We start from the raw sequence: 24602 nt of genomic DNA, 5'->3' as shown, positions 1-24602 counted from the left end.
TTCACATATCTTACAAATGTTTTCTACATTTATTCAGTATTAAGTCGATCTTTTGTTGGCCAACCCAATTTGTTGGCTTTTTCCATGAACACAGCTGTATGTACAAACAATAGTGGATTTCAAAATAATTTCCTGAGTATTAGTTGCGTGTATTAGCCCGTGGCTCACGAACACCACCATTGTGCATCCGTGTGTTACGCCTTAGCCCATACTACACGCTATAAATGTATCTACGGCTTTTAAACTTTTGTATGTAGTTAGCTTTCGCTATATTGCAGGGTATATTTGTACAAAGAGCGATAGAACGATAGAGGAATAAGAGAGAGAGAGAGAGATAGAACGAGAGAAGCAGCGACCAATGTCGTCGTTCAACCATCAAGCGTCGCATAATTATAATTATCATTAATAATTTGCAGTGGCAGCAGCAATTGTTTCTTTCATGCAATTGCTGGCAATATCTGATTCGAATTTCAGATTCATATTCACATTTCGTACATGTAAAACTCGTTTGAAGTTGATATTAACGCTCGATGTGGCAACCCTGCTTCAGCAACAGCAACAACATGTGTGTATGGAACGTGAACATGACGGATACAGATGTGAGCGTGTGTGTGTGTGTGTGTGCATGAAACGAACATAGGGTAAAAATAAGCGAACCACAAACAGTCAACAGCTACAGAGAGCGAGCTAAATTGCAGCTGCTATACGCGTCGTCAAAATCGACGAATAGGGTAAGTATAAAAATGAGCCAACAACAACAACAGCAACGACCAACGACAACGAATCAGGATGGCAAAGCGCAAATGACGCTAAAGACGACGAGAAAGCCGCAGATGGTAACGAACGAATGCTAGCGAGCACACGACCATACAATAACGAGCGTACATCCATGCATATGTATATACACGTACACTACACACATGCACATCCATAGCATTTTGAATGTGAATGTATATGAAGCGATAAATTGGCAGGGGCGCCGATAACAGGGACGCAATTCTTATTTCGCATACCGGATTAATGCCATTGTTGATCGTCAACTGATGTGTGTACACATGCGTATTAAAAAAAAAAAAAAAAAACAACACAAATAACTACAACAGTTGCAACCCCCGTAGGACGCTGAGCGACGCCGGTGTCAAATGCTACACTGCCAGTGAATGCGAACAGCGACAAACATTGAATACGAATGAACGTTTGAAAGTGGAAACGACGATAAAGCGGTGCGTACACAACCATAGCTACAGCTACAGCTATAGTTACACACAGTCGTGCGGCAACAAGGGGTGCGCTGCTTCAACTGTCAAATGCAAGATACAACAGCTTGAGTGCCAGTTGTGGTAATTCGGTTCGAGCTGTAGAGATAAGGGGCGCTCCTGCAATTGTTGAAGTTTTTCATTTTTTGCTGTGTTCTGTTCTGTTCTGTTGTGCTCTGTTGCTGTACAGCTGCATCCTTCTGCATTACAACAGCCCCCGTTCGGCGACGCCACTGTGCTATTGAGGCAGAGGCAGAGCGACGACTACTACGACTGCCAGCTTTATAGCTGGCTGGCTCTGACTCTGGTTGTTTGGCTGACTGCCTCGCTGTGGACAGAACGAAAGACAGGCGGCAACTAAAGCGGCGGGTCGCAAGCGAAATTGTTTAATATTCAATATAAAAAAAGAGATACTTAGTACGAGAAAACGGTCGTAACGCATTACAAGAAATTATAATTAAATAAGAATAACATACACAATAATAATATAAAGCCCAGCCAAGAGCGTCTAAGCCTTGACACCGAGAGAGCGGCAAGCAGTGGAACCACAGAAGCAACAAAACATTTTTTTGTACAAAAAAAAAAACAGCTTTAAAGGTAAGCACACAGCAGCAGCTGCATTCGCATATACGAATAAATATTCACGTTCGCGTTCGCATTTCGCTGGCCTCTGGCTAAGGCAACGGCTAACAAGACTGAAACTGACTGAAATTGAGACTACGGCTACGGCTACGAGATTGTGATTGCGACTGCCTGCGACTCCGACAACAAACAGCTCTCAAACTCAACAAACTGTGCCTCAATGATGTTATGTTTTAGTTTGTTAGTTTGTGCAAAATACACAAATGTAAATTCAATTCGTCGTATCGCGCTTTTGATGAATCTTATTATTTGGCTGGTCGGTCTCTCTCGCTGGTCGTTGCCGCTGCGCTGCTACAAGCAGCAGCAGTACACAGTTGTTGCTGCTATTTGTTGTTTTTGTTGTTGCTTTCCTTTTTCCCATATTCAAAATACAATATATGAAAAGAAATTTCATTGCCCCGTTTCGCATTCATATATAAATGTGTATGTGTGCATTTATGTATGTCGTGTGTAAGTGAGTGTGTGTGTGGTGGTAGTGTGCGTGCTGTTTTTGTGAGCGTGTATTTGTGTGCATGTTTGCTGGTGTGCGTGCGAAAGACCGACAACGAAAGACTGAAAAGAACCCGACTGCCGACTGACTGACTGTGTGTTGTGTGGAACTACGGCTACTGCTGCTTTAGTGGAGAGTAAAAATTCGATTTGGTGCTGTGCTGTGCGCTGAAAATTGCAAATTGCAAATGAAATGTGATTATCGTTTATTGGAAATGTTGATAAATTGCCAGGAAGAGAGTGTGAGAGAAAGAGAGTGCGAGAAGCAGATAGTTACAGTTATTAAAATTAACAATTATTTAGCCAAAGCAGACGTACAAACTGACACAAGCTACACACATGCAAATGCACAGACGCATATGTGCATTGGATATATGTACGCACTTACATTTGTACATACTACATACATATGTACATAGATGTATGTATGTACATATGTATGAATGTAAATGTTGTACTGCTAATTTGGTTCTCTTTTGTTGAATATGTACATATGTATGTGCGCCTTTTTGCTCACTAAACTAACCTATTCTTCTTCTTCTATTTTCATGCCAACGTTTCGCCGGCGCTGAACAACACAACGTCAACAACAAAAATATAAACAACAAAAACAAAACGATTGAAAAAACTACGTTCTCTTATCGATAAATAGCATTAACAGTAAAAAGGATAAAAGAATACATATAAAAGACAACAGACAGATCAAGGCACAGTAAGAGCTTGTGGCAACATCTCAGTGCTGCATTCTCTTCGTCTTCACCAAACAACCAACATAACCATCATTATCTCCCAGGCCCCATAGCAACGATCAAAAAAAGAGCATAATGTCGAACGGTAAAGCCACGGCATCGTTTTTCGAGAACGGCAGCACCTCACAGTTCGAATACTGTTACAAGCTGTATCCGCAGGTGCTGAAGATGAAGGCGGAGAAGCGCAGCAAGAAGCCACAGGAGCTAATACGCTTGGATCAGTGGTATCAGAACGAGCTGCCTAATTTGATAAAGGCACGAGGGAAGGATGCGCATCTGGTGTATGATGAGCTGGTGCAGACCATGAAGTGGAAACAGTCTCGCGGCAAATTCTATCCGCAGCTATCGTACTTGGTCAAGGTGAATACGCCGCGTGCTGTTATGCAGGAGACCAAGAAGGCCTTCCGCAAGCTACCAAATCTGGAGCAGGCGATTACAGCTTTATCAAACCTCAAGGGTGTCGGCACCACAATGGCATCCGCCCTGCTGACAGCCGCCGCGCCGGATTCGGCGCCTTTTATGGCTGATGAGTGTCTGATGGCCATACCCGAGATCGAAGGCATCGACTACACGACCAAGGAGTACCTCAACTTTGTGCAACACATACAGTCGACAGTGGAGCGTCTGAATGCTGAGGTTGGCGGCGATACGCCGCACTGGTCACCACATCGCGTCGAATTGGCACTTTGGGCGCACTACGTGGCCAACGATCTTAGTCCGGAGCTGCTCGATGATATGCCTCCGCCCGGCACTGCAATCAACACAAATGGCAGCCTTAGCAAGTCCACCAGCAACAGCAAAGAACTCGATGGCGAGGACACCAACGATGGCGTCGGCGTTGATGTTGACGATGAAAGTCTGGGTGCAGGTATGTCAACAACTTCCCTGCTTACTCTTTGGTAGCTTAGTTTTTCTCTGATTAATTATGTTTTATTGTGTTTAAGCAGGTGGCGGACGCAACACGGCCACAGAATCGGAAACTGAAAATGAAAACACCAATCCGATTGCCTTGACGCCGTTGAGCGCCTCGGATGCCGTCAAGAACAACAGTAACACTGCCGCCCTGCAGGATGGTGACTCGAACTTTGTTTCGAACGATTCAACCTCACAGGAGCCGATCATTGATGACAACACTACACAGACTACAGCCACCACATCGACAGAGGATGGTGAGCCGCTCGGTGGTGGCACACCGCTTGCCTCCGACTCGGAAAGTAACCTGGAGGCGCCACTAAAGACAACTGGCAACCGACTGCCAGCAACAGCAGCCGCAGCAGCAGCAGTAGCAGCATCAGCTGGTACACAAGCTACGCCGCACAATGGTCAGAGTGCTGCGCAGTCAACAGCAACAGAAGTTGTCCCAGTTGCAATTGGAGTAGGAGCAGCTGCCGCCAACGGAAATGGTAATGGCACTGCCGGCAATGGCATTCTTGGGCTTACTAACGCCATTGTTGCGGAGGACGAGGACGATGAGGAGGGAGACGACGAGGATGAGGATGATGATGAGGACGAAGAGCTAGAGGCTGATGAGAGCAACAGCAGCAGCAGCAATTTGCGTGCCAGCAACAAGCTGCAGCATCTGTCAGAGGGAACGACGGCGGAAGCGATGCTAACGGCGCCCTCCATTGGGCAGAAGCGATCAGCGCTGCATTGCGATATGGAGACAAGCGCGAATTCTGCTGTCGGTGATAAATCACCGGATCTGAAGAAAATGCGCAGCGATTGAGCTGCAGCCGATGCCCAGGAGTCCAAACCCAAGCCCGGCATCGAAATCAAAATCGGTGTCCTCTTCGGGTAACGTATCTGCGTATCTGGTGGAAAGACATGTAGTGCAGTTGAGTCGTCGATATAAAGTGAGAGACAGAGAGAAAGAGAGAGCAACATTACCTACACTTTGCCACAACAACATTCAAAAAGAAAAATTACCATTAAGCAACTAATTATACATATAATATATAATATACATATATATACAAAACATATACGAGAAGTGTAACAAACACACCACACACACTCACACACACACACACACACACCACACCACACTAAATACACACCATACACTCACAAACCATACAGCACCCACAACGAGAACAGAATGGAGAACGAATAGAGAACTATAACCAAGCACAGCACAGAGATCACAAGAGCAACACAAGAGTAACATTAACATTAACGTAAGCCGCAGAGCTGCTGGGCAAGTGCATTGCCCGTTAAACAGAAACAGAACCAGTACCAGGATGCCCCATTTTTTTATTAAACAAAAACTAAACTGCACACATCAAAAGAGAATATATAGTAATTAAAAGAAGAAGAAAAACAATATATAGGACATAGTGCGAGCGTAAAAGGAGATTATGATTAAAATGTGGATATATGCAGAAAGGAAAATGGTAAACAAAAAGAAAACTAATAATAATTGATGATGAGAAATGGCCATAACGGACTCTCCTTTATTACAGCAGCGTTAATAGAAAATTAAATGAGTAACGAAATGCAAATTCATACATACAACATAGGAACTATTAAAGCAGAAAAATTGATATTTTTACACAATGAAACAAAAAAGATAACGAATAGTAAACAAAACAAAACAAAAAAACCAACATTTACATATTAAAATTTACAAATGCCGCAGTTGCCCACTACATACAAGAAATGGATTAAAAAATAACAAAAAACAATAATTATAATAAAAGTAATTTATATAAGTATTAAAATTTAACAATAAATCAAAAAAAAACTTGTCGCATGAACTCATCGTCCTTGGCATAATTCTCATGTCCTGCACCCTCTCACTTCTCCCCACTCTCTTATCATCATCATCAACAACAACAACAACAGCAAACAACATACAACGCACATCATATACACTACACATGCCCAACGCACATGCACACTTGCATAAATATACATACACTCACACACATAAACACATTACTCATGGAGCACTAAATGTCGCGGATCGCGACTAAGCAAAACAACAAGAAACACCATCAATTTAACAAACTACAAAAACCACTCATTCAAAGCAGTTCGAAATTTTTGTGGTCGTAATTGTAATAATATAATTTATAATTTATGTGTACGACTTTTTTTTAAAATACTATATATAATACTGAATTTTTTATAATTTATGATAATAATTTTTTATTTGATTTAACAAACTAAATTTTAATTGCGAATTGGCGCCAACCAAGAATTGGCATTTTGAAGTATGTGTGTCAGTCTCGGACCAGTCACGGTAAATTTAAGTTCTACTACTTCGGCGTGGAATTTGAAATTGTTCCCGTTTCTGTAACATGCAAAAACCATCTCAAAATTATGAACATTTTTATTAATAGCATAAGTCCAAATAAATTGTGAAATATTAAGAGTACACCCCACATTTGCACACAAATTCAACGCATTCAACTTCAACTTTACGGTCCACACCGTGGACTCCTCAGGATCTAAACAGTCAGAAATTGACGATGAACAGCGTTTCGTCAGTTTGATTTGCGCGCCTTGGTCTGTCGATTATCCTCACTTAGCTGCCTATCGCGTTATCTGTGCCTGTATCGAATGCGCGATTAGGGATGTGGTTGTCTATCGGATTAGCGAATACATGTCTATATCGATACGATACCGATAGTCTCCTATTTGGCATTATATTTTTATTATTTTTTTCTATTGAGCTCTAATCGTGTGGTTCTGTAATTACCTTACCATTGTTGTTGTTGTCGGGCTTTAAGCTCCAAGCGATCGCCGCGAATGTACATATTGCACTTGTTAAAAACCCGAAGATAGAAAAAAAAGTTGTGACTATGCGCCAAATACGAAAAACTTTGTATAAGAATCCATGATTTATGTGTGCTGCAGGCACCAATACTCTCGGCCTTTGCCACAAGCACCCGCTCAACAATAAGGAGTTAAATAGTAGAACAACAACGTCATAAACACGGTCAAAAATACGGCCAACACGATTTTAGGGGGCGTCGTGTAAGGCGCTTAGGAGCAATTCAAAATTCACAGTTTATTTATATACAATGTTGCTGGTGCGACAGCTGTTTGGCACATCGGCTTATTCATGGGTGCGTGCGCTAATTATCTTTGTATTTGCCTGGATGGTGCTACTCTTTGTGTTTGTACTCAAGCTGACAATCACCCAAGGCAGTCAAGGACCCCTATCACTAACCACAGGTGAGAGCGAGATCAATACGCGGCGCATCAACCAAGCGCTGCAGTTGCTGGAGCACACCAGGCAGCGTAACGAGGAGCTCAAGCTGCTCATTGATGAGTTGATGAGGTGAGTACCTCTTCATATCTGTGTTTGTGTGTGAGCGTGTGTGTGTGTGCCTCTGCGTGCATGTAAACAAACACACCAATCTACATGCCACAAGCGGCTTAAGCTTATCAACAACGCCCCTGCGTTTCATTTTTTCTTACAATATGCAAAAAAGCACTCGTTTAGAATTTCTGTATTCTTTGCTGCTTATGCCACGACACGCTGGCGAATTACGACGCAAGCATACGTAAACACACGCACACATTAACACAGATTCATATGTAGACGCGTATGTATACACATTAATTTACATATAGATTTGTACATGCTAATTGCTGTTATTATCTGTTGGCTTTTACAGCGAGCAGTTAGACAAGCAGAGCGCACAGAAGCTAATTCAACGACTGGAGAGCGATGCGCAAAATACAAATAGATTAATGGCTGGCGGTGATGCGCTGGTCGATCCGGCGCTTTTCGATGTAGCGCAGGCGGATGGCGAAGCAGCAACTGTCGGCTCTGAGCCAAAGCAGGAGTTAGGCGGGCAAGCGGGCGTGGAGCCTAGTCTTGAATATGAGTTGACGCGCCGGCGTGTGCAAACAAACATAGCTGAGATTTGGAATTACTTTAGCAGTGAGCTGGGCAAAATAGGTCGACTGGTGGCTACTGGCTCAAATGGAAGCGGGAAGGAGCTGGAGCAGTCTATACAGCAGGTGCTGTTACAGGGTGCAGAGCACAAGCGTTCGCTGCTAAGCGACATGGAGCAGCTGCGTCGCGTCGATGGCTACGAAGCATGGCGTGAAAAGGAGTCAAACGAGCTGAGCGACTTGGTGCAGCGGCGCCTGCATCATTTGCAAAATCCCACAGACTGCCAAACGGCACGTAAGCTTGTCTGCAAGCTAAACAAGGGCTGTGGCTATGGCTGCCAACTGCATCATGTGGTCTATTGTTTTATTGTGGCCTATGCCACGGAGCGCACTCTGATTCTCAAGTCGCGTGGCTGGCGCTATCACAAGGGTGGCTGGGAGGAAGTGTTTCGTCCGGTGTCGAATAGCTGCCATGATGCGGGCACAGCCAATGCCTACAACTGGCCGGGCAAGTCTAATACCCAGGTGCTGGTGCTGCCCATCATTGACTCGCTAATGCCGCGTCCGCCATATTTGCCGCTGGCTGTGCCAGAGGATTTGGCACCTCGACTAAAGCGACTGCATGGCGATCCCATTGTCTGGTGGGTGGGACAGTTTCTTAAATATCTGCTCCGTCCACAAACTGCAACGCGAGACTTTCTGAACGCCGGCATGCGTAATCTAGGCTGGGAGCGACCCATTGTAGGGTAAGTGCTGAACTGAATCTTTTGTACTGACTGCTTTAGTTTAACATATCTGTTCTGCTTTGCCATTTAGAGTGCATGTGCGTCGAACAGACAAGGTCGGCACCGAGGCAGCCTTCCATGGCATTGAGGAGTATATGACGCATGTGGAGGACTATTATCGCACGCTGGAGATTAATGGAACTACTGTGGTTCGCCGCATCTTTCTCGCCTCGGACGATGCGCATGTCATTGAGGAGGCGCGACGAAAGTATCCACAGTATACCATCATTGGTGATCCGGAGGTGGCACGCATGGCGGCGGTATCCACACGGTACACGGGCACTGCATTAAATGGCATCATTTTGGACATTCATCTGCTGTCCATGTCGGACTATGTGGTGTGCACATTCTCCTCGCAGGTGTGCCGTGTGGCGTATGAGATAATGCAGACCATGTATCCGGATGCAGCGCATCGCTTTAAATCGCTGGACGACATTTATTACTATGGTGGACAGAATCCGCACAATCGTCGCGCTGTCATTGCGCACAAGCCTCGCTCCCACGAGGATCTTCAGCTAAAGGTGGGCGATCTGGTCTCGGTTGCTGGCAACCACTGGGATGGCAACTCCAAGGGCAAGAATACGCGTACTAATCAGGGCGGGCTCTTCCCCTCGTTCAAGGTGGTGGACAAGGTGGAAACAGCCAAGCTGCCCCTCTACGCTGGCATCTGAGCTCCGTCCACTGTCCCGTGCACAGTTCGTTGAATCTCTCTATACTATCTCTCTTTCTAGCATCAGTTGAGCTTGCTCTGTTTACATTCCGTGTTAACATCAGCAGCAGCAGCAATTGAGAACAAAACTAAACAAACACACAAAAATAGTTAGCAACAATTTCGAATCTCAATTCTCGACAAATTTGAAGTCTCTTGTAGCCAATACCTTAGGTTTAGTCAAACCTACATCGTTGGATAACTCATATTTTCTCACACGATTTCCAAAGCATTGTGGCACACACTTTTCTCAAAATTATTGTCCCAGTTTTGCATATGCAAATTGTTTTACATACATATATACTACATATATTTATATATATGTAGTACATTCATACATAAAACAAATTTAAATGGTAAGCATAAAGTTGTGCCGATCCGTTGGGAATCGGATTCAGAATTATTTTAGAAAACGTACCTCTAATTCTTCGCATTCTTTGTAAGACGATTAAAACTTAATGATAAATGTTGACAAGAATATGCAAGTACATATAGAAATACTTATACACAATTTATGTACATATATGTACAAAGGCATATACATATGTGTATATGTATATGCCTGCGATATACATATATACTAAACACATATACTATATACATACATATTTGTGCATTGCTCAAGCATATGCATGTTGTAGGATACAAATACGCGCAATATAATTTATCCCTTGTAACATAGGCAAAAACTCACACAAATAGAAAACACAATATACAAATAACGAGTAAATAAATAGATATGTTTTAATTGTAAACCAAACGTAAAACTCAATTTTTATACTATAAGCATAAATATTATCGGGCTTTAAAGCAAGGCAGCCAGGCCTGATTGCAATTTGCTTTTGTATTTTCAATAATCCATAAGCATTTTAAATATAGATAAGTGCAGCGAACGCAGGACTTCATTATAAACGATACCTGGCTACTCAGTCGGATCTACACACATCCTGAAGAGTTACTCATCCTGAGGGCTACAACATCATCAGCATCTGCGGCAATAACAATAACAATTGCTGCTAGTCCTGTTGAAGGCATGCTGACTCAATTACTTTTATTTTAATTAAAGCATTAATACATTCTTTGTATTTTTATTCTTTACAATAGCTCAACTTTAAAGTTGCTTTGTTAATGTTTCTTTATTTGTATTCTTTTGTATGTAGTCATTATTATTTGTGATAACAACATTTATGTCTAATTTTAGTCGTAAAATTGTTAAATTTTAGTATTATTAACAAAACTCTTTGGCAATAAATAAACAATTATTATACAGTACGTGACTTCTTATTATTTTGAGGGGATACAGGCTTTCGGTTCAGCTGGCAAGACGAAAAAATACTGAACAGAATGACTTGGCCAATGAACTTGATATATGGTCAGCAAGTTCGTGCTTAAGTCTTTTTTGTTTACATTTTGTATGGAAAATTTCCATGCAAAACGGTCGTTTTTTATCTCCTGCTCCTTCCTTATCCTTTCAATTCCAAAAGGACATACGTTTTCGTGCTCCTGGGCATGGACTCTATCAAACTGCATACCAGGATGACTAGGATTGCACAAAAAAATTTTCTGAAAAAATTTGCAGGGGGTTGTCGCAAAATGTGGCCCGAAAACACAAAATGTCCTTTTACTCGGATACTACAAGGATAAAGTCTCGTCCTGTGAGTGCCGGAAACCAAGAATTTTAGAAATGCGATCTAATCCTGCTGAGCTATGGCCACTTTTCTTTAGAGGATTGTCGGCGGTTGGCAGCTCTTTAAAGTATGCAATGGAATGATTTTGTTGGTTGTTGTCTCCGCAAATTACCAATCCTAAAAGTATGCAATGCTAATTTGCATTGCAATAGTTTTGCAAAAAGTGTTGCATACCACAAAGGGCTGCCAAGCACAGACAATCCTCTAAAGATACTTGGCCATATCTCGGCAGGATTAGGTCGCATTTCCAAAATTCTTGGTTTCCGGCACTCACAGGACGAGACTTTATCGATTGCCATCAAAAAAATATGGGGTCATCTAAATGTCCATCAACTTAGAAAATTTCAGCCTCAGGGCGCGAGTGAAGTGGTCAAAAACACAAAATCCCTATTTCCTCCGGAACCACAAGGACGATCTGGATGTCCTTCACCAATCTGATAGTCCTTTTAAAAGGGAATCGTTTAGCACCAATTTCGTCCTGATCCTGGCAAGGATTCAGGAGATATTCGCTATTTTCTGTATACGAAAATTACTGTTTTTCTCAGCTCCTGTAAGGACTTTCGTCCTTCGGATGGTATATTCTGAAAGCTCTCAAGGAGCACTACTTGGACACCAAAGGACATCCTTGTAGTCCTTGTAGTATCCGAGTAAAAGGACATTTTGTGTTTTCGGGCCACATTTTGCGACAACCCCCTGCAAATTTTTTCAGAAAATTTTTTTGTGCAATCCTAGTCATCCTGGTATGCAGTTTGATAGAGTCCATGCCCAGGAGCACGAAAACGTATGTCCTTTTGGAATTGAAAGGATAACGAAGGAGCAGGAGATAAAAACGACCGTTTCGCAGGGAAATTTTCCATACAAAATGTAAACAAAAAAGACTTAAGCAACGAACTTGCTGACCATATATCAAGTTCATTGGCCAAGTCATTCTGTTCAGCATTTTTTCGTCCTACCAGCTGAACCGAAAGCCTGTATCCCCTCCAAATAATAAGAAGAAGTCGCGTATTGTATAATAATTGTTTATTTATTGTCAAAGAGTTTTGTTAATAATATTAAAATTTAGCAACTAAGCCTTACAAATGGCAATGTATCCATGGTGTCACGTCCAGCTTCGCTCCATGCCTGCATGATGTAGCTGCCTATAGCTGATAGCAATATAAGTTACTTGGCTGCGTCACCAACTCGAGCCGTTTGCTTGATGTCTTCGACAATTGAAGTAGGTGTGTGTTCGCTGATATGTCCCTGCTATGCTCAACGGCTTCGAAAGTTCGAACTCGGACTCTGAGAGTCTAGGCCACACCCTCAAGTGCGAGCCGCTCATAGAGACTTCGAATGAGCGCACACTGTAATCTTAGTAGAAGCCTCGACTGCGGCATGTGCTGATGCTCCGGCACCTGGGAGTAGAAGAGAGTATTAAGCTTGCTTAAAATATCTCTGGCTCATAAAGATTGAAATCTATATTTCTATGAAGAAGTGAAGAACAAAATGAGAATCGTTCGATTTTCAAGCAAAGTAGGGCTAAAGCATTGAGAGCTTATTACTTTGGTATCATTTGTCGTTTTTAAACAATTATAAGCATATAAAATATGTATTCGAACGCATATATTATATGTATATATTTGGGTGTCATTGCTCCAGGTGATTTGCTATTTTGAACTCCGCTTGTGGGGGCTCTCAAGTTCAAGATCCTCCAAGGTAGACGGTGAAAGTGCACACGCTTCATGATTTGTGTGCGATGAGTCACAGTTGCAGTCACTGTCAAAGTCGCAGTCATGGTCCAAGTTCGAGGGCTCTGGAATGTTGCTGCCGACCGAAAATTCCCAAAACAAAAAATTAATTAACAAGAAACCAGGCGCCAGGCGTCCGACAATACCACGAAGCAGGGGAAATGGAAATGCGAAACGTGATAAGTACAGTGCCCGGATCGGATCGTAAACAATTCACTAAGCTCAAAATATTAAACTAATTACGCACATATTTGTGTGTGTAAGTATTTGTATAAAAGCAAATTATAAATTATTTATTGCGTATTATCAATACACACATGTACACACATGTACACAAGTGCGTATGTGTGATATAATTAAGTACTCAATGAACCGCAGGGAAGTCGCTGACGCCGACGCCGATGCCGCAAACAAAAACAAAAACAACAACAATAAGAATGAAATAAAAAATAACAACAGAGCAAAAGCAGCCAAACAGGCAGCTGGCTGTCAATAAACCGGCATGGGCGCGAAAAGCAGCGATATAGCCATATGCATTGGACAAGGTCAAGTCAACGGCTCAGCTCAGCTCAGCTGAGATCAGTTGGCGACTCGATAAGCCGTCACACGGGCTTTGGGCTTTTGCCTTTTGATAACAGCAATCGCAATCGTATAAAACATTGTCGTCTCGACTTACCCAACAGCACTTGCGGACCAACATCCCAATTGACAACACATCAGCAGCAGCACCAGTACCAGCTCCAGTTCCAGTTCCAACTCCCATCCCAGCTCCAGCTCCAGCTCCAGTTCCCTCAAATCCAACAACAAGCTAAACAACATGTCGGCCTATAGTATTGCTGCTCTCCTCGTTGCCGCCATTGTCATCCTGTCTAGCCATCAGGCGCAGGCGGCTATTGCTCGTGCCGATTTTAGCAATGCTGGTAAGTAATCAGAGAGCTTAGCTACCAAGAATGTAGTTTAACTAACTTCAAACTTACAGCTCATCCCGGCAAGTGTGTGTTGAGCCAGAACTCTGTCATGTCGCCCGGCGAGTCTGGCAAGGCGCCCAACCATCCTTGCGCCGGTATCACCTGCCTGGGTGATGGTCGCGTCCAGTTCCGCACCTGTCAAGCTGTGGCGCCACCCAAGGGCTGCAAGCTGCGTGACTTTGTCGACACAAATCGCAACTATCCTGAATGCTGCGAACGCACCTACGATTGCTCCAAGCACATTTAAAGCGCTTATCGTTAATCGGTAATCGATTTGAGACGATCGTTCGCTGAGCCTTAAATTGATTGTGCCCGTTCTATTTTCAAATTATTGCTTATTTTTAATATCGTTTTTTTTTGCGCGTTTTTGTTTTTGTGTTTTTCTTGTATTTATTTTGTATACTACAACATAACAATTAAAAAGTAAACGCTTAGCATTACAATAAAATAATTTAATAAAATCATTAACAGAAAGTTTCGTATGCATCTATGAATGTACAAATGTACTTATGTTTGCTTGTTAAATTGGGATACATACAGAAGATACACGCATAGTTTATTTGCTTGTAGGTATTTACGTTGATTTGCTGGGTCAATTAATCTATTCTAAAAATTATGCTCCGGAGCTTAATAAACTTTTGTAGGCTTTGTGTGTGTGTGTGGTTCAGCAAACAATTTAGATTTCACTATTTTCTAAACTTTAGCTCTTACACGTTATCTGTGACGACGATTGCCAGCGCATAAACAAAGCCATAAATATATGTATATACATATGTATATGTATATAGTATATGTAGCAAAAAAAAAAACCAAATATTATTTAAAAATACATATGCATATGTATGTGTGTATGCAAGTATGTGTATAAAAATAAGAATCTTCTGATTAGTAGAATTAATTTTCAAGTCGTTTTGGTGTCACTTTTAAAATTCTTCTTCTTTTTCTTACTCTTCCTCTTCAATGTAGTAGTAGTAGTAACTTTTGCTAAATCTTATAATGAGTGATTGCGTGCGTATGTGTGTCTGCTTGCTTGATTTTTATCTTTTTGGATTTGGGCTTGGGCTTGGGTCTGGGTTCGATAGCAGCTTGTGCCCTATCGACTGAGATTATTAATGTAGAGCGCGTGGAGCTCGGTGCGCGGAGTATTTTCGAATAGAGCGGCACGATTCTGGCCCTCACCCTTCTTCACCCAATGACCGTAAACACGGAAGGCACATCCATCTATAACCTGCAATGCAATAATAATATAAATAGAAAGCAAATAAAATAAAGACAATTACAAAGGGAAGTGGATATTACCTTTCGCAGCACCTTGACACGATATGGATCACGTATGGCCTCCTCGACATGAAGCGGCTCAGCCGTAAAGCGCAGGCGGCGTATTCTAATAACAGCGCGTATCACTAATATGGCGAATTGGAACTTTTTGCGCGCATTGAAGCGACTTTGTTTCCGCAGCTAAATAGACAAACAATAGAATAGAATTCATACGTTAATACAAAAGGAATTCAATTCTTGGCGATTTCGGTTAATATTTCAGAGTTACTAATTAGTACGTTTTATGTTTTAGTCCATACGCCATGGGAGTAATGAGTTAATTATTGTTTAGTACAACAAATGTGCCTTTGACTACTACACTGTTACCTTATGGGTTAGTATGTATGTGTGTGTGTATGTGTATGTGTGTTAATTTAGACAGCAGACAAATTTACAATTTTAAGTACGCAACATAACTTGTGTGTGTGTGAGCGCGAATTAGAGCGAGATAGCAGCAAACGAAGTGAGACAGATAGATAGAGAGAGAGAGAGAGAGAGAGAAAGACTCTCTGTATTATTTATTTATGTTTTATGTTTTACATGTAAGCAAAGCAAATAAAGCAATAGCAATAATAAGGGCACAAGAATATCAAAATGTGACATGTTTGTTTTATCGAGCAGATCAAGGACAACACACACACACAGACAGAGAGAAAGCAACATACATATGTATGCAATATATATACAAAAATGTATGCACATATGTATGTGTGTAAATTTACATAATCACATACATATGCATGCTGCTCAATTATATGTAATGTATGGTAATACTGATGGTAATGTAACTGTAACTTGTAACTGTAATGCTTTGGTCAGCTTTTGTTTTTGGTTTACTCACAAGGGAGTCTCCACAACACCGACTTATAGACACACATCGTATAAGGGCGTTGAGACACTGACAATATAGATAGAGAACATGACACACAAAACAAAACGTTTGATATCAAAATCATACAGAGGAGAGATTAAAAATAAAACAGAGAAACATTGTCAGTGATTGGAGTTCTTTCGTATTTTTATAGTAATTAAAGCATAATGCATGCACACACACACACACACACACACGCACGCACACATATATGAATATATAGATGGATATCATCAATAATGTACATATATTTCCCAGACTATAGTATAAAGCGTTTACACGTACATACCAATTTACATATGATGTATGTATGTATGCATTGCTTATGTACAAAGGTGCATATAATAAAAGGAGGTATTTTACTAAATACTAAAATTGCAACAGTAATTCATTAAAAGTTTATAATAATGATATAATTATAATAAAGGCCATGCACCAGGGTCGTTACCAGTACCAAAAACAAATTTTGCATAAACAAAAGCGTCGATTTCATCAAACGATGTTTGTGTGTATGTATGAATGTAACTTGAACCACCCTGTTGCATCGTGAGCTTTACATCAATACAAATTTGTTGTCTGTATTAACTAAACTCAAATGAATAGCGTAGATAGATGAATGAATGAATGATCATATATATAAAGTCTGGAGTCCCGTTACCACGGTACAGTTTGTTTCTGTGTGTGATGTATGTATGTATGTATATGTATAATGACTGCATCTGCTGATAGTACAAAAGTGCTAATTCAAGTGCACTAATCAAATCAACTAAAAAGCGCTAAATTAAATTAATCAACTAAAATAAGTACAACTAAATACGTGGGGATAAGTGACAAATGTCATAATAATTCAAATTAGATTAAATAAAAGTAAAAAATAAAACCTGCCTGATCAGTTGGATACAAATAACTTTTCTCATTGGCGCTACTCTCATAATATGAGTTGGCTCGTTCATTATCCTTATCGTTATCGATAACTCTGACTCTCTCATCGCGCCTGTCAACGACAACACCTGCATGTTGTTGCTGCTGCTGCTGCTGCTGCTGCTGCTGATAGTAGACCCTCGCTGTCAAGGTCATCGAAGAGGTACCGCCGGTTGTGGATGAGGAAGCAGCAGCGGCCGCAGCAGCAGATGTTGACAATGACTGATAGTTTTGCTGCTGTTGCTGAAGTTGATAAAGATGCTGTTGCTGTTGTTGTTGCTGCTGCTGCTGTTGATGTTGCTGCTGCTGCTGCTGCTGGAGTTGTTGTAGCTGTAGCTTTTCTGGATCCAGGTCGCTCGTTGTTACAATATCACGCAGGCGATTCGATGAATACGAACTTTGTGGCGCACTATAGTATATATAGGATCGATCGCCGTAGCGATTATACGGCGCTTGGTTGCTCGTACTGGCGCCAAGGGCGTTCATATTGAGGTATGTTCTTGTATTGGAATGTGGGTGCGGCACTGGGGAATGCCGCGCCAGCGTTAAATCGCCCATAAGAACCTACAAATTATTTATCACATTTGGATTTCGAGAGGATTACATTACGAGCGCAATAAAATGAAGAAAATTGTAAAACAAAATAAAAAACAAATGGAGAAACCAGATCCTTACAATAAATAAATATGAGCTGCTTAGCATTTGCCTAAGTTCAAATACATAATCCTAGATCAGCTAAAGTACTTAAAAACATAATCTTATAATATACAGATACAGAAACATGAGTCTAGTCTATATGTACACAATTTATCGATGACGCGCCTAGTCTTATATGCACCTTTTTCAGTTCGACACTGCCATTGGTTTTTTTCAGAAAACATCCTGGATGGGAATACGCACGCATGCATTATAGACAATTGAGAGATTCTGGGGCATGCACACATACATGTATGTAGGTACTACTATATATTAATATATCGGACATATCGTGTGAACGGAACGTGTGTGAGGGGACAACGCACAAAATACATTCATACATAAATATTTAAACAACGGTTATAATACGTAATCAGAGATGATGAGGTTAAGAGATAGCTAAAAGACGCGATTAACACTTAGACGCGATTATTAAGTATACGTACGTATGTTGGATGTATGTATGTACATAAAAATTAACATATGTATTTGGGGTTATGCTGGCATTCGGGAGACTTGCAACATGAAACGAACGAAGACGATCTTTAAGGCTAAAAGTCTAGCTGTGGTACGATGTTAATAGATATACACATATATATCATAACAGAACGAACATGGCAACATTCTCAATTCAAAAATCGAACTGTAGTCGGATCAACATTCAGAACACAATGCAATGCAATGTAACACGAAATGCAACAATTGTGAATTGAGTTTTGTTTGCTGATTTTATGGCTTTTATTATTGTTATTATTAATATTGTTGTTGTTGCTGTTGTTGTTGTTGTTGCAGTTGTAAGTGTTACATATAGCTTAAATTGTAGTTTGGGGTTAGTCCAGATTGATTTCGTTACCAGTGCGATTTCAGTGATGCGACTCATTCTTCTGGACTTGGTCGACAGGCTGCGCTTGAGGCCATCAATATTTTGCTCGAATAACTTTAATTTGTTCAGTTTAACAAATTTTTGTTTTCGTTATTATCATAGTTTTTTGTTTGTTTGTTGATAAAGTAAATGTGATTTGTGTACATATAAATATATATATATTTTTTTTGGTAAATATATGTAAGAAAAAGAGAGAAAAATGTACGTATATAATAAAGAATTAAATTATAATAAAAGTTAAAACAAACCAACAAAAAAAAAAAAAAAAAGAAAAATGGAAAAGGCGAAAGAAGAAAAGCTTAAGTGTTTATGTATGTTTGTTTTTTCTTTGGTCGGGAGCTTTCTAACTAAGTATGTGGCGTTGTGAAAATTATTTGTAAATGTTAATCGGGCTGCCGAAAGGTGATTTATAGTTTTAGAATTATTTATAGGTACAGCAAAGTTATAAGGTTTACCTAGCCTCGAAATTCAGTTATATACAAATTGGTGTCTGTCTGTGAACTTAGTATATAGCATGTGGTGTGTTTTATGTACTTGCTAACTACTTATGTACATATATATATTTAATTATATATAGTCTATATCTCTCGTATTCCTCATATATAAACTAAGCGCCTAGGGAGTTGGTAAATGCAGGGACTTCCCAGTGTACTGTGGCCTGAGGCGACCTCACTTACCATTTGATTGAAGAATGGATGTCTTAATACTTCCTTGACGGTGATGCGTTGCGCTGGATCCACGACTAGACATTTTCGTATCAGATCTTTCGGATCCTCTGCAAAATATCACATACAATAATAATGTTTAGGCCTATGCCGGGACTAAGGTCTAGAGCATTTACCAGAAATATCGGCCCATTCGGGTGAGGTGAAGCTGTATTTGCCTTCCATAATGTTGCGCAACATAACCATCTGCTTGCGATGCCAGAAAGGCGGACAGCCGACAAGCAGCGTGAACATAACGACGCCGCAGGCCCAACTGCAAATAGATGGATGTGCATAAGTATATATTGATTAATGCCTATAGGATGATGTACTCACATATCCACTTCCTGTGAATAGCCTGGCGAGCCCTCGAACATGTTGCACTTCAGCGTCTCGGGCGCCAGGTAGCCCGGCGTGCCGCACAAATCTGCAGAGATTGCATGTCATAATTGAATGGAATGTGAATGATTGGCTTGGCACTCACCTGTAAGTTTCTCGCCCTCATGCAGCTGCCTGGCAAAGCCAAAATCTGTGATCTTTACATTGTGATTCTCATCGAGCAATATGTTCTCCGGCTTCAGATCGCGATGCACAATATTCTTGGCGTGTATATACTCAACGCCCTCGAATATTTGACGCATAATGGTGCGTGTCTTCTTCTCGGACAGCGTCACCACAGATGTGAGGTAGTCGAAGAGCTCGCCCTTGGGACACAGCTCGAATACAAGGAATACAAATGCATCCGACTCAAATACGTCCTGCAAGTCGACTGTAAATAAAATGAATCGTTTAAGTCTGATTAGTCTGTAGCTGACGAATACTCACTTATGTAGGGATGCCCCATCACTTGGCGTAATATTGAGATTTCCTGTCGTGTTGCCTCGAGCATATGATATGGATTTGTTTCACCCGCCTCCGTGGTGGCGCCCAGATCGATGATCTTGGCCGCAAACTCCTTGCCAGTTTCCTTTTCAATGCAGCGGCGCACCGTGGAACTGATGCCTCTGTATAAGCGAAAGAGAGATAGTTAGTGACGAAGATCAGATCAGAAGGGCTAGTTAGTTAGTTAGTTAGAACATGTTGTTTTTGCATGCGCAATCATTTCATTTATCTAATCCGATTTACAATTTACACGAATTCCAGCTGATAACGCGCCCCAAAACTAATGCGCAATGTAACCCGAGAGGCTGGACAAGTGCAGCTCAAGGTGAACAAACGCCCGCGCCTGCCAACCTTCCCCTTTGACTGACTCATTCAGTTAACAGTGTGTGACCCAGAAGCTCTGACGCGGGCGCAGCAGACAATTCTCACGTAACTGCATGGTGCTCATTGGCTATCGAATGGACTCCGTTGCAATAATTTGAGTCATAGCGAAAACAAAGTTTACATTTCTGCAAGCTATGCAGAAAGATGCGAAAACAATTGTAACACCTGATATGTACATATGTAGTCGATCAGCATTGACTTGGGGTGGCTCAAGTTCGTGTACGGGTTCAGCTTTGGGTCGCACCCGCAAATGCTCTGCACAAGGCAGTTTAATATTTGATTGTAAGTTAAGTTAAGCTTACCTGCCCAATATCTCTTTGGGTTCATATTTGGCATAGAAGCCCTTGGCCGCATCCTTATCGGGCAGCAGATCATCCTCCTCGTCCTTGGCCATTAGATCTAGCGAAATTTTGGCGGCGTTCTTAGAGAGTGAAGTAACAGCAGCAGCGCGTCGTCTACGAGTCTAAATCTTTCCTTTTTACACTCTCTTTATGCCAAGCGCAATGCAGATCCGCAATATTATGTGGGCGGCAGATTGCTCAAATTTGGATTAACATACATATAGTACTACACGCTCTGCTTTCAAACACTGTCTCTCTCTCTATGTCTATGTCTCTGTCTGTCTCTTTTCGCTCGGTCCGTTTCGCTCTTATTATATCTGTTCATTCAACGTGCGTTACTATTTTTAAAAACGTTGCTTGCGGCGTGTTGCTGCTGCGGTGATGAATGCACGAATTGTGCCAAAGTTCTTGCTTGCGACTGCGACTGAAAAGTGCCGCTACTTCTACTTCTACTGCTGTTGCCGCCGCTGCCGCTGCCGCTGCCTGCTTCGATGTTGAGTTTTCCTTGCTTTCAAAAACCAACAGTTCGTTGTCGTTGACGTCGCAGTCGCAGTCGCTGTTAACGTCGCGGTCGCCTGCGGCGGGCCGGTGTTTTGCAGCTTGGTCTGGTGCTGACTTTTTGTAAGAATCGTTGCTAAATTTTTTAGCAATAGAAGTTGTATGCCGGGAACGTCTGTTTCTCTCTCATTTCCACACATGCACCTTCATACACAATCTCTCGCGCTCTTGGACTCAGACTCAGCTGTTGCTGCTGCTGCTGGTGTAGCTTCTTCGCTTGCTGATTTAATTAATAACGAGTGTCAACTACAACAAATCGATTTAAGTAGAACAAAAAATCAAATTAAATTCAATGAAATAGAATAAACATTTGGTTTGTGCATATTTAACAAATATTTAGTACTTATTGAATGATTACACAACGTATGTCCCAACAAAATCAGCCACAAGAGGACTAGAAGACAATGCGCTGCCGTTCAGACTACTTATACCACATATGTAAGTTAATTAATTACACTCACACACACACACACATGCACACATACACATCTCATTCTCGTTTGCTCTCACTCTCTTTCGCACTCTTCTTGGCTTGTTTGTTTTGATCTGTTTTAATGCACATTTACTATCACTAGTTAAAGCTGCCCACTATCACTGACGCTAACGCTGCTGGCCATCGTCTGTTTCTGTTCTGTTCTGCTGTAGCCGCAGTCGCAGTTTTCGCTGCTTGTCTGCTGCTCTGCTTTGCTTTGCTTGCGTGTTATTGCCTGCACCAAAATCACCACCACCTTCGCTCAGCAGGTGAGTTTCAGATGCATTTTTGGCTGCTGTTGTTACTGCGCTTGCTCTTTGCCTCTTGAAAGTTGGGCGTGCGGTGGGCCAGACAGCTGCAGATTCAGGTTCATGTTCACATTTGTTCTCTTTTTCTAACACACAACACAGACAGGCAGACGCACTGTCTCCGCCTCTAGCGGGTACATTTCAATGTCAACTAAGGTTAAAAGTAATACAATTTGCGAGAGGGAGTTCGCAACGTACACCCACCAAGCACACGGCTAGCTGCTGGCGAGGATGCTGCGTATTCGGGCATAACTTTTGATTGGATTCGGCGAATTAAATTAGCTGTAAAACTCTCTATTTTGGACACAACACAATCACAATACAACTACTTTATTTATTTGTCGAAGAGCTCGGACTGTCGAACAAATCGATTGGCTATCGAGTGTTTTGCCACTATCGGCTGCACTTTGCGCATGACTACTCATCGATAATGTAATAAGTACCGATGTATCGTTAAGCTAGAATTATCAATAAGTATCGATGTAACGTTTACTAAGAATTTGAATGTAAAAATCTGTATGTACACTATTCTTTTCTATTATACTTGTTTCAGAAATACTCCATTTTTCATTTTATCAATTCCTAAAACAAATGATATAAATGTGTTAAATACATCCAGTTTATTGAATTTCTTTGAATAAAATGTTTAACTTCAATTTTTTTTGTTGTTTGCTGATTAAGACTCTTTGATTATTTGTAAACGACCATAGTTGAATAATTGTTCATTATTATCTTGCAAAAACAAGTTATAGTTAGACAATTATGCAGTTATTCAAAAATTTCACAAAGAAAAATTCCGTTGACAATGCAAAATCACATATCTAAAATTTCGTTTTTACAATTTGCCATACAATTAGCAGTTTTATTTACTTTTAAATTATTAAATAGATGCGAATGTGATAATGTATATAATTATGTAAAGTTAATGAGGCAAATGTATACATTTTTTTGTTGTTGTTGAAATGCTGTAGGATTGAAAGAGGAATGGGTAAGGAGTTGGGTGGGACTACACCATATTTACTTAGCTTAATGCTTATGGTTTATAAATACTAAAAAACGGATCTTAAATGTGGCTGTCATTTACCAGTGGCTCAACCTCGGTGTTTGCAATTTCTTTTTTGTATCATTTACACAATGGAAAGTACATGAATCGTATGAAATGTATGCATGTAAATGTACTGATATAAAAAAAAAAAAAAAACAAATTATAATTACCATAAATGGAATACAATTACAAATACAAAGTATACAAAGATTAGCAAATACATTTTCATAATAGGGCCTTCGTGCCATAAATACATTACAAAATTATATTTTAGTACTATGTATGTAGATACGCAGTAAGTATATGTATATCAAAAAAAAAAAATAACTTGCAGTTGTATCCTTTAGTTGTACACAAGCCCTACAACTTACAAATAATATCTATGTAGTTCACATATATATATATATATAGATATATTTATAATATTTTATGTATAATCTTAATATGGGTAAGCCAGAAACTGTTATTTTAACTGCACTCTGAGCTTAACAGAACTGCAATATACATATATAAAGCCAAACTGTTCAAAAGCTACGTTGACATCGGCACTCTTTTCAATATAATAAATCCGTCTTTTGGGCTCCCTCGCTGTAAACAATACCAGCAGCAGGTTTAAGATAGTCAGCTGCATCTCCACCGTCGATAACATCCTTGCCAGGCTTCCTGATGAGGCCATCGCTGATGCCAAGAACGCTGCCATTGAAACTGCCACCATTCGATGCTGCTGCTCCTGCTGGACTACCGTTGCTGCTATTACTATTACTATTGCTGTTGCTGCTATCCGGCGTAGTGTAGCGTGTTACTCCCAACTGGAAAAGGCTGTCCATTGGTGAGGCTTTCACAGGTGTATAAAAGCCCAGCGCCGTTGAGCCTGTAATTGAGTAAGCTATTAGTTATCCTCTGCTCTAAGTGTGTGCAAATGTTTTTTTTGTAAAAAGTTAGTAGCAAAAAAAATTGCAGTATAGCACCAAAAGGGTTTGAGACCTGAACACAATGTGCTTAAAGCAAATGTGTGTGTGTGTGTGTGTGTGTCTGTTTGTTTGTGTGCATGTGTATCTGTGTATTAATATGTGATAGTGTGTGCTGGCTAATTGAGGGTTAGTTACCTTATGAAGTAGTTTATGAATTGGCGATTAGTTTTGATTTTGGATTTGTTAGGCACCACCACCAGAATGGTTGCGCAGGTGGTTGTTGCTATCTGAACGATCGGAACAGCAGCGGTGCATATTTGGTTAGAGGTGTTGGAGGCTTTATTTATTGGATTAATTATACGAGTAGTATATCTCGACTCAAACGTCAGCAAGAGAGGGAGAAGATGCTCGCTCGTGCGCTGTTGCCGTAATTTTAATTTGTTTG

At 40.9% G+C, this 24602-nt stretch overlaps 4 protein-coding genes and 2 long non-coding RNA genes across 11 annotated transcripts; 4 read left to right on the top strand and 2 right to left on the bottom strand.

The window, feature by feature from the left end:
- The first annotated feature begins 507 nt into the window (after positions 1 to 507).
- On the top strand, positions 508 to 5116 carry LOC108605208. 4 transcript variants are annotated; one of them, XM_017994814.1, is made up of 3 exons: positions 508 to 731; positions 3040 to 4004; positions 4084 to 5116. In XM_017994814.1, the coding sequence occupies exons 2-3, from the start codon at positions 3212 to 3214 to the stop codon at positions 4860 to 4862; spliced, it is 1572 nt and encodes a 523-aa protein (XP_017850303.1). In that variant the 5' UTR covers positions 508 to 731; positions 3040 to 3211; the 3' UTR covers positions 4863 to 5116. The 4 variants fall into 4 exon arrangements, with proteins under 4 accessions (XP_017850303.1, XP_017850300.1, XP_017850302.1 ...); XM_017994811.1 differs by lacking the exon at positions 508 to 731 and adding an exon at positions 1106 to 1853; XM_017994813.1 differs by lacking the exon at positions 508 to 731 and adding an exon at positions 2494 to 2582.
- LOC108605245 lies at positions 5117 to 24462 on the bottom strand. The gene is made up of 3 exons (XR_001915379.1): positions 24451 to 24462; positions 9324 to 9325; positions 5117 to 5658 (listed from the first exon to the last, which is right to left on the bottom strand). It is a non-coding gene; the product is annotated as an uncharacterized LOC108605245 (long non-coding RNA).
- LOC108605207 (alpha-(1,6)-fucosyltransferase) lies at positions 6804 to 10524 on the top strand. The gene is made up of 3 exons (XM_017994810.1): positions 6804 to 7424; positions 7765 to 8733; positions 8804 to 10524. The coding sequence occupies exons 1-3, from the start codon at positions 7165 to 7167 to the stop codon at positions 9441 to 9443; spliced, it is 1869 nt and encodes a 622-aa protein (XP_017850299.1). The 5' UTR covers positions 6804 to 7164; the 3' UTR covers positions 9444 to 10524.
- On the top strand, positions 13692 to 14198 carry LOC108605237. The gene is made up of 2 exons (XM_017994850.1): positions 13692 to 13816; positions 13876 to 14198. Exons 1-2 carry the CDS (start codon positions 13714 to 13716, stop codon positions 14109 to 14111), a joined length of 339 nt encoding a protein of 112 aa, XP_017850339.1. The 5' UTR covers positions 13692 to 13713; the 3' UTR covers positions 14112 to 14198.
- On the bottom strand, positions 14895 to 22681 carry LOC108605213 (phosphorylase b kinase gamma catalytic chain, skeletal muscle/heart isoform). 3 transcript variants are annotated; one of them, XM_017994820.1, is made up of 10 exons: positions 22406 to 22681; positions 20825 to 21667; positions 20082 to 20260; positions 19741 to 20025; positions 19593 to 19683; positions 19394 to 19530; positions 19230 to 19327; positions 18523 to 18606; positions 15164 to 15322; positions 14958 to 15092 (listed from the first exon to the last, which is right to left on the bottom strand). In XM_017994820.1, the coding sequence occupies exons 2-10, from the start codon at positions 20914 to 20916 to the stop codon at positions 14958 to 14960; spliced, it is 1260 nt and encodes a 419-aa protein (XP_017850309.1). In that variant the 5' UTR covers positions 20917 to 21667; positions 22406 to 22681. The 3 variants fall into 3 exon arrangements, with proteins under 3 accessions (XP_017850310.1, XP_017850309.1, XP_017850311.1); XM_017994821.1 differs by lacking the exon at positions 22406 to 22681 and having other exon boundaries at positions 14895 to 15092; positions 20825 to 20916; XM_017994822.1 differs by lacking the exons at positions 18523 to 18606; positions 22406 to 22681 and having other exon boundaries at positions 20825 to 20916.
- On the top strand, positions 21771 to 22412 carry LOC108605243. Its single transcript, XR_001915378.1, has 3 exons — positions 21771 to 21859; positions 21997 to 22162; positions 22304 to 22412. It is a non-coding gene; the product is annotated as an uncharacterized LOC108605243 (long non-coding RNA).
- Positions 24463 to 24602: the final 140 nt, after the last annotated feature.

Source organism: Drosophila busckii, chromosome X (genome assembly GCF_011750605.1).
Source record: "Drosophila busckii strain San Diego stock center, stock number 13000-0081.31 chromosome X, ASM1175060v1, whole genome shotgun sequence".
Taxonomy (NCBI): Eukaryota; Metazoa; Arthropoda; class Insecta; order Diptera; family Drosophilidae; genus Drosophila; species Drosophila busckii.
This window is presented reverse-complemented; position numbering and strand designations above follow the sequence as displayed.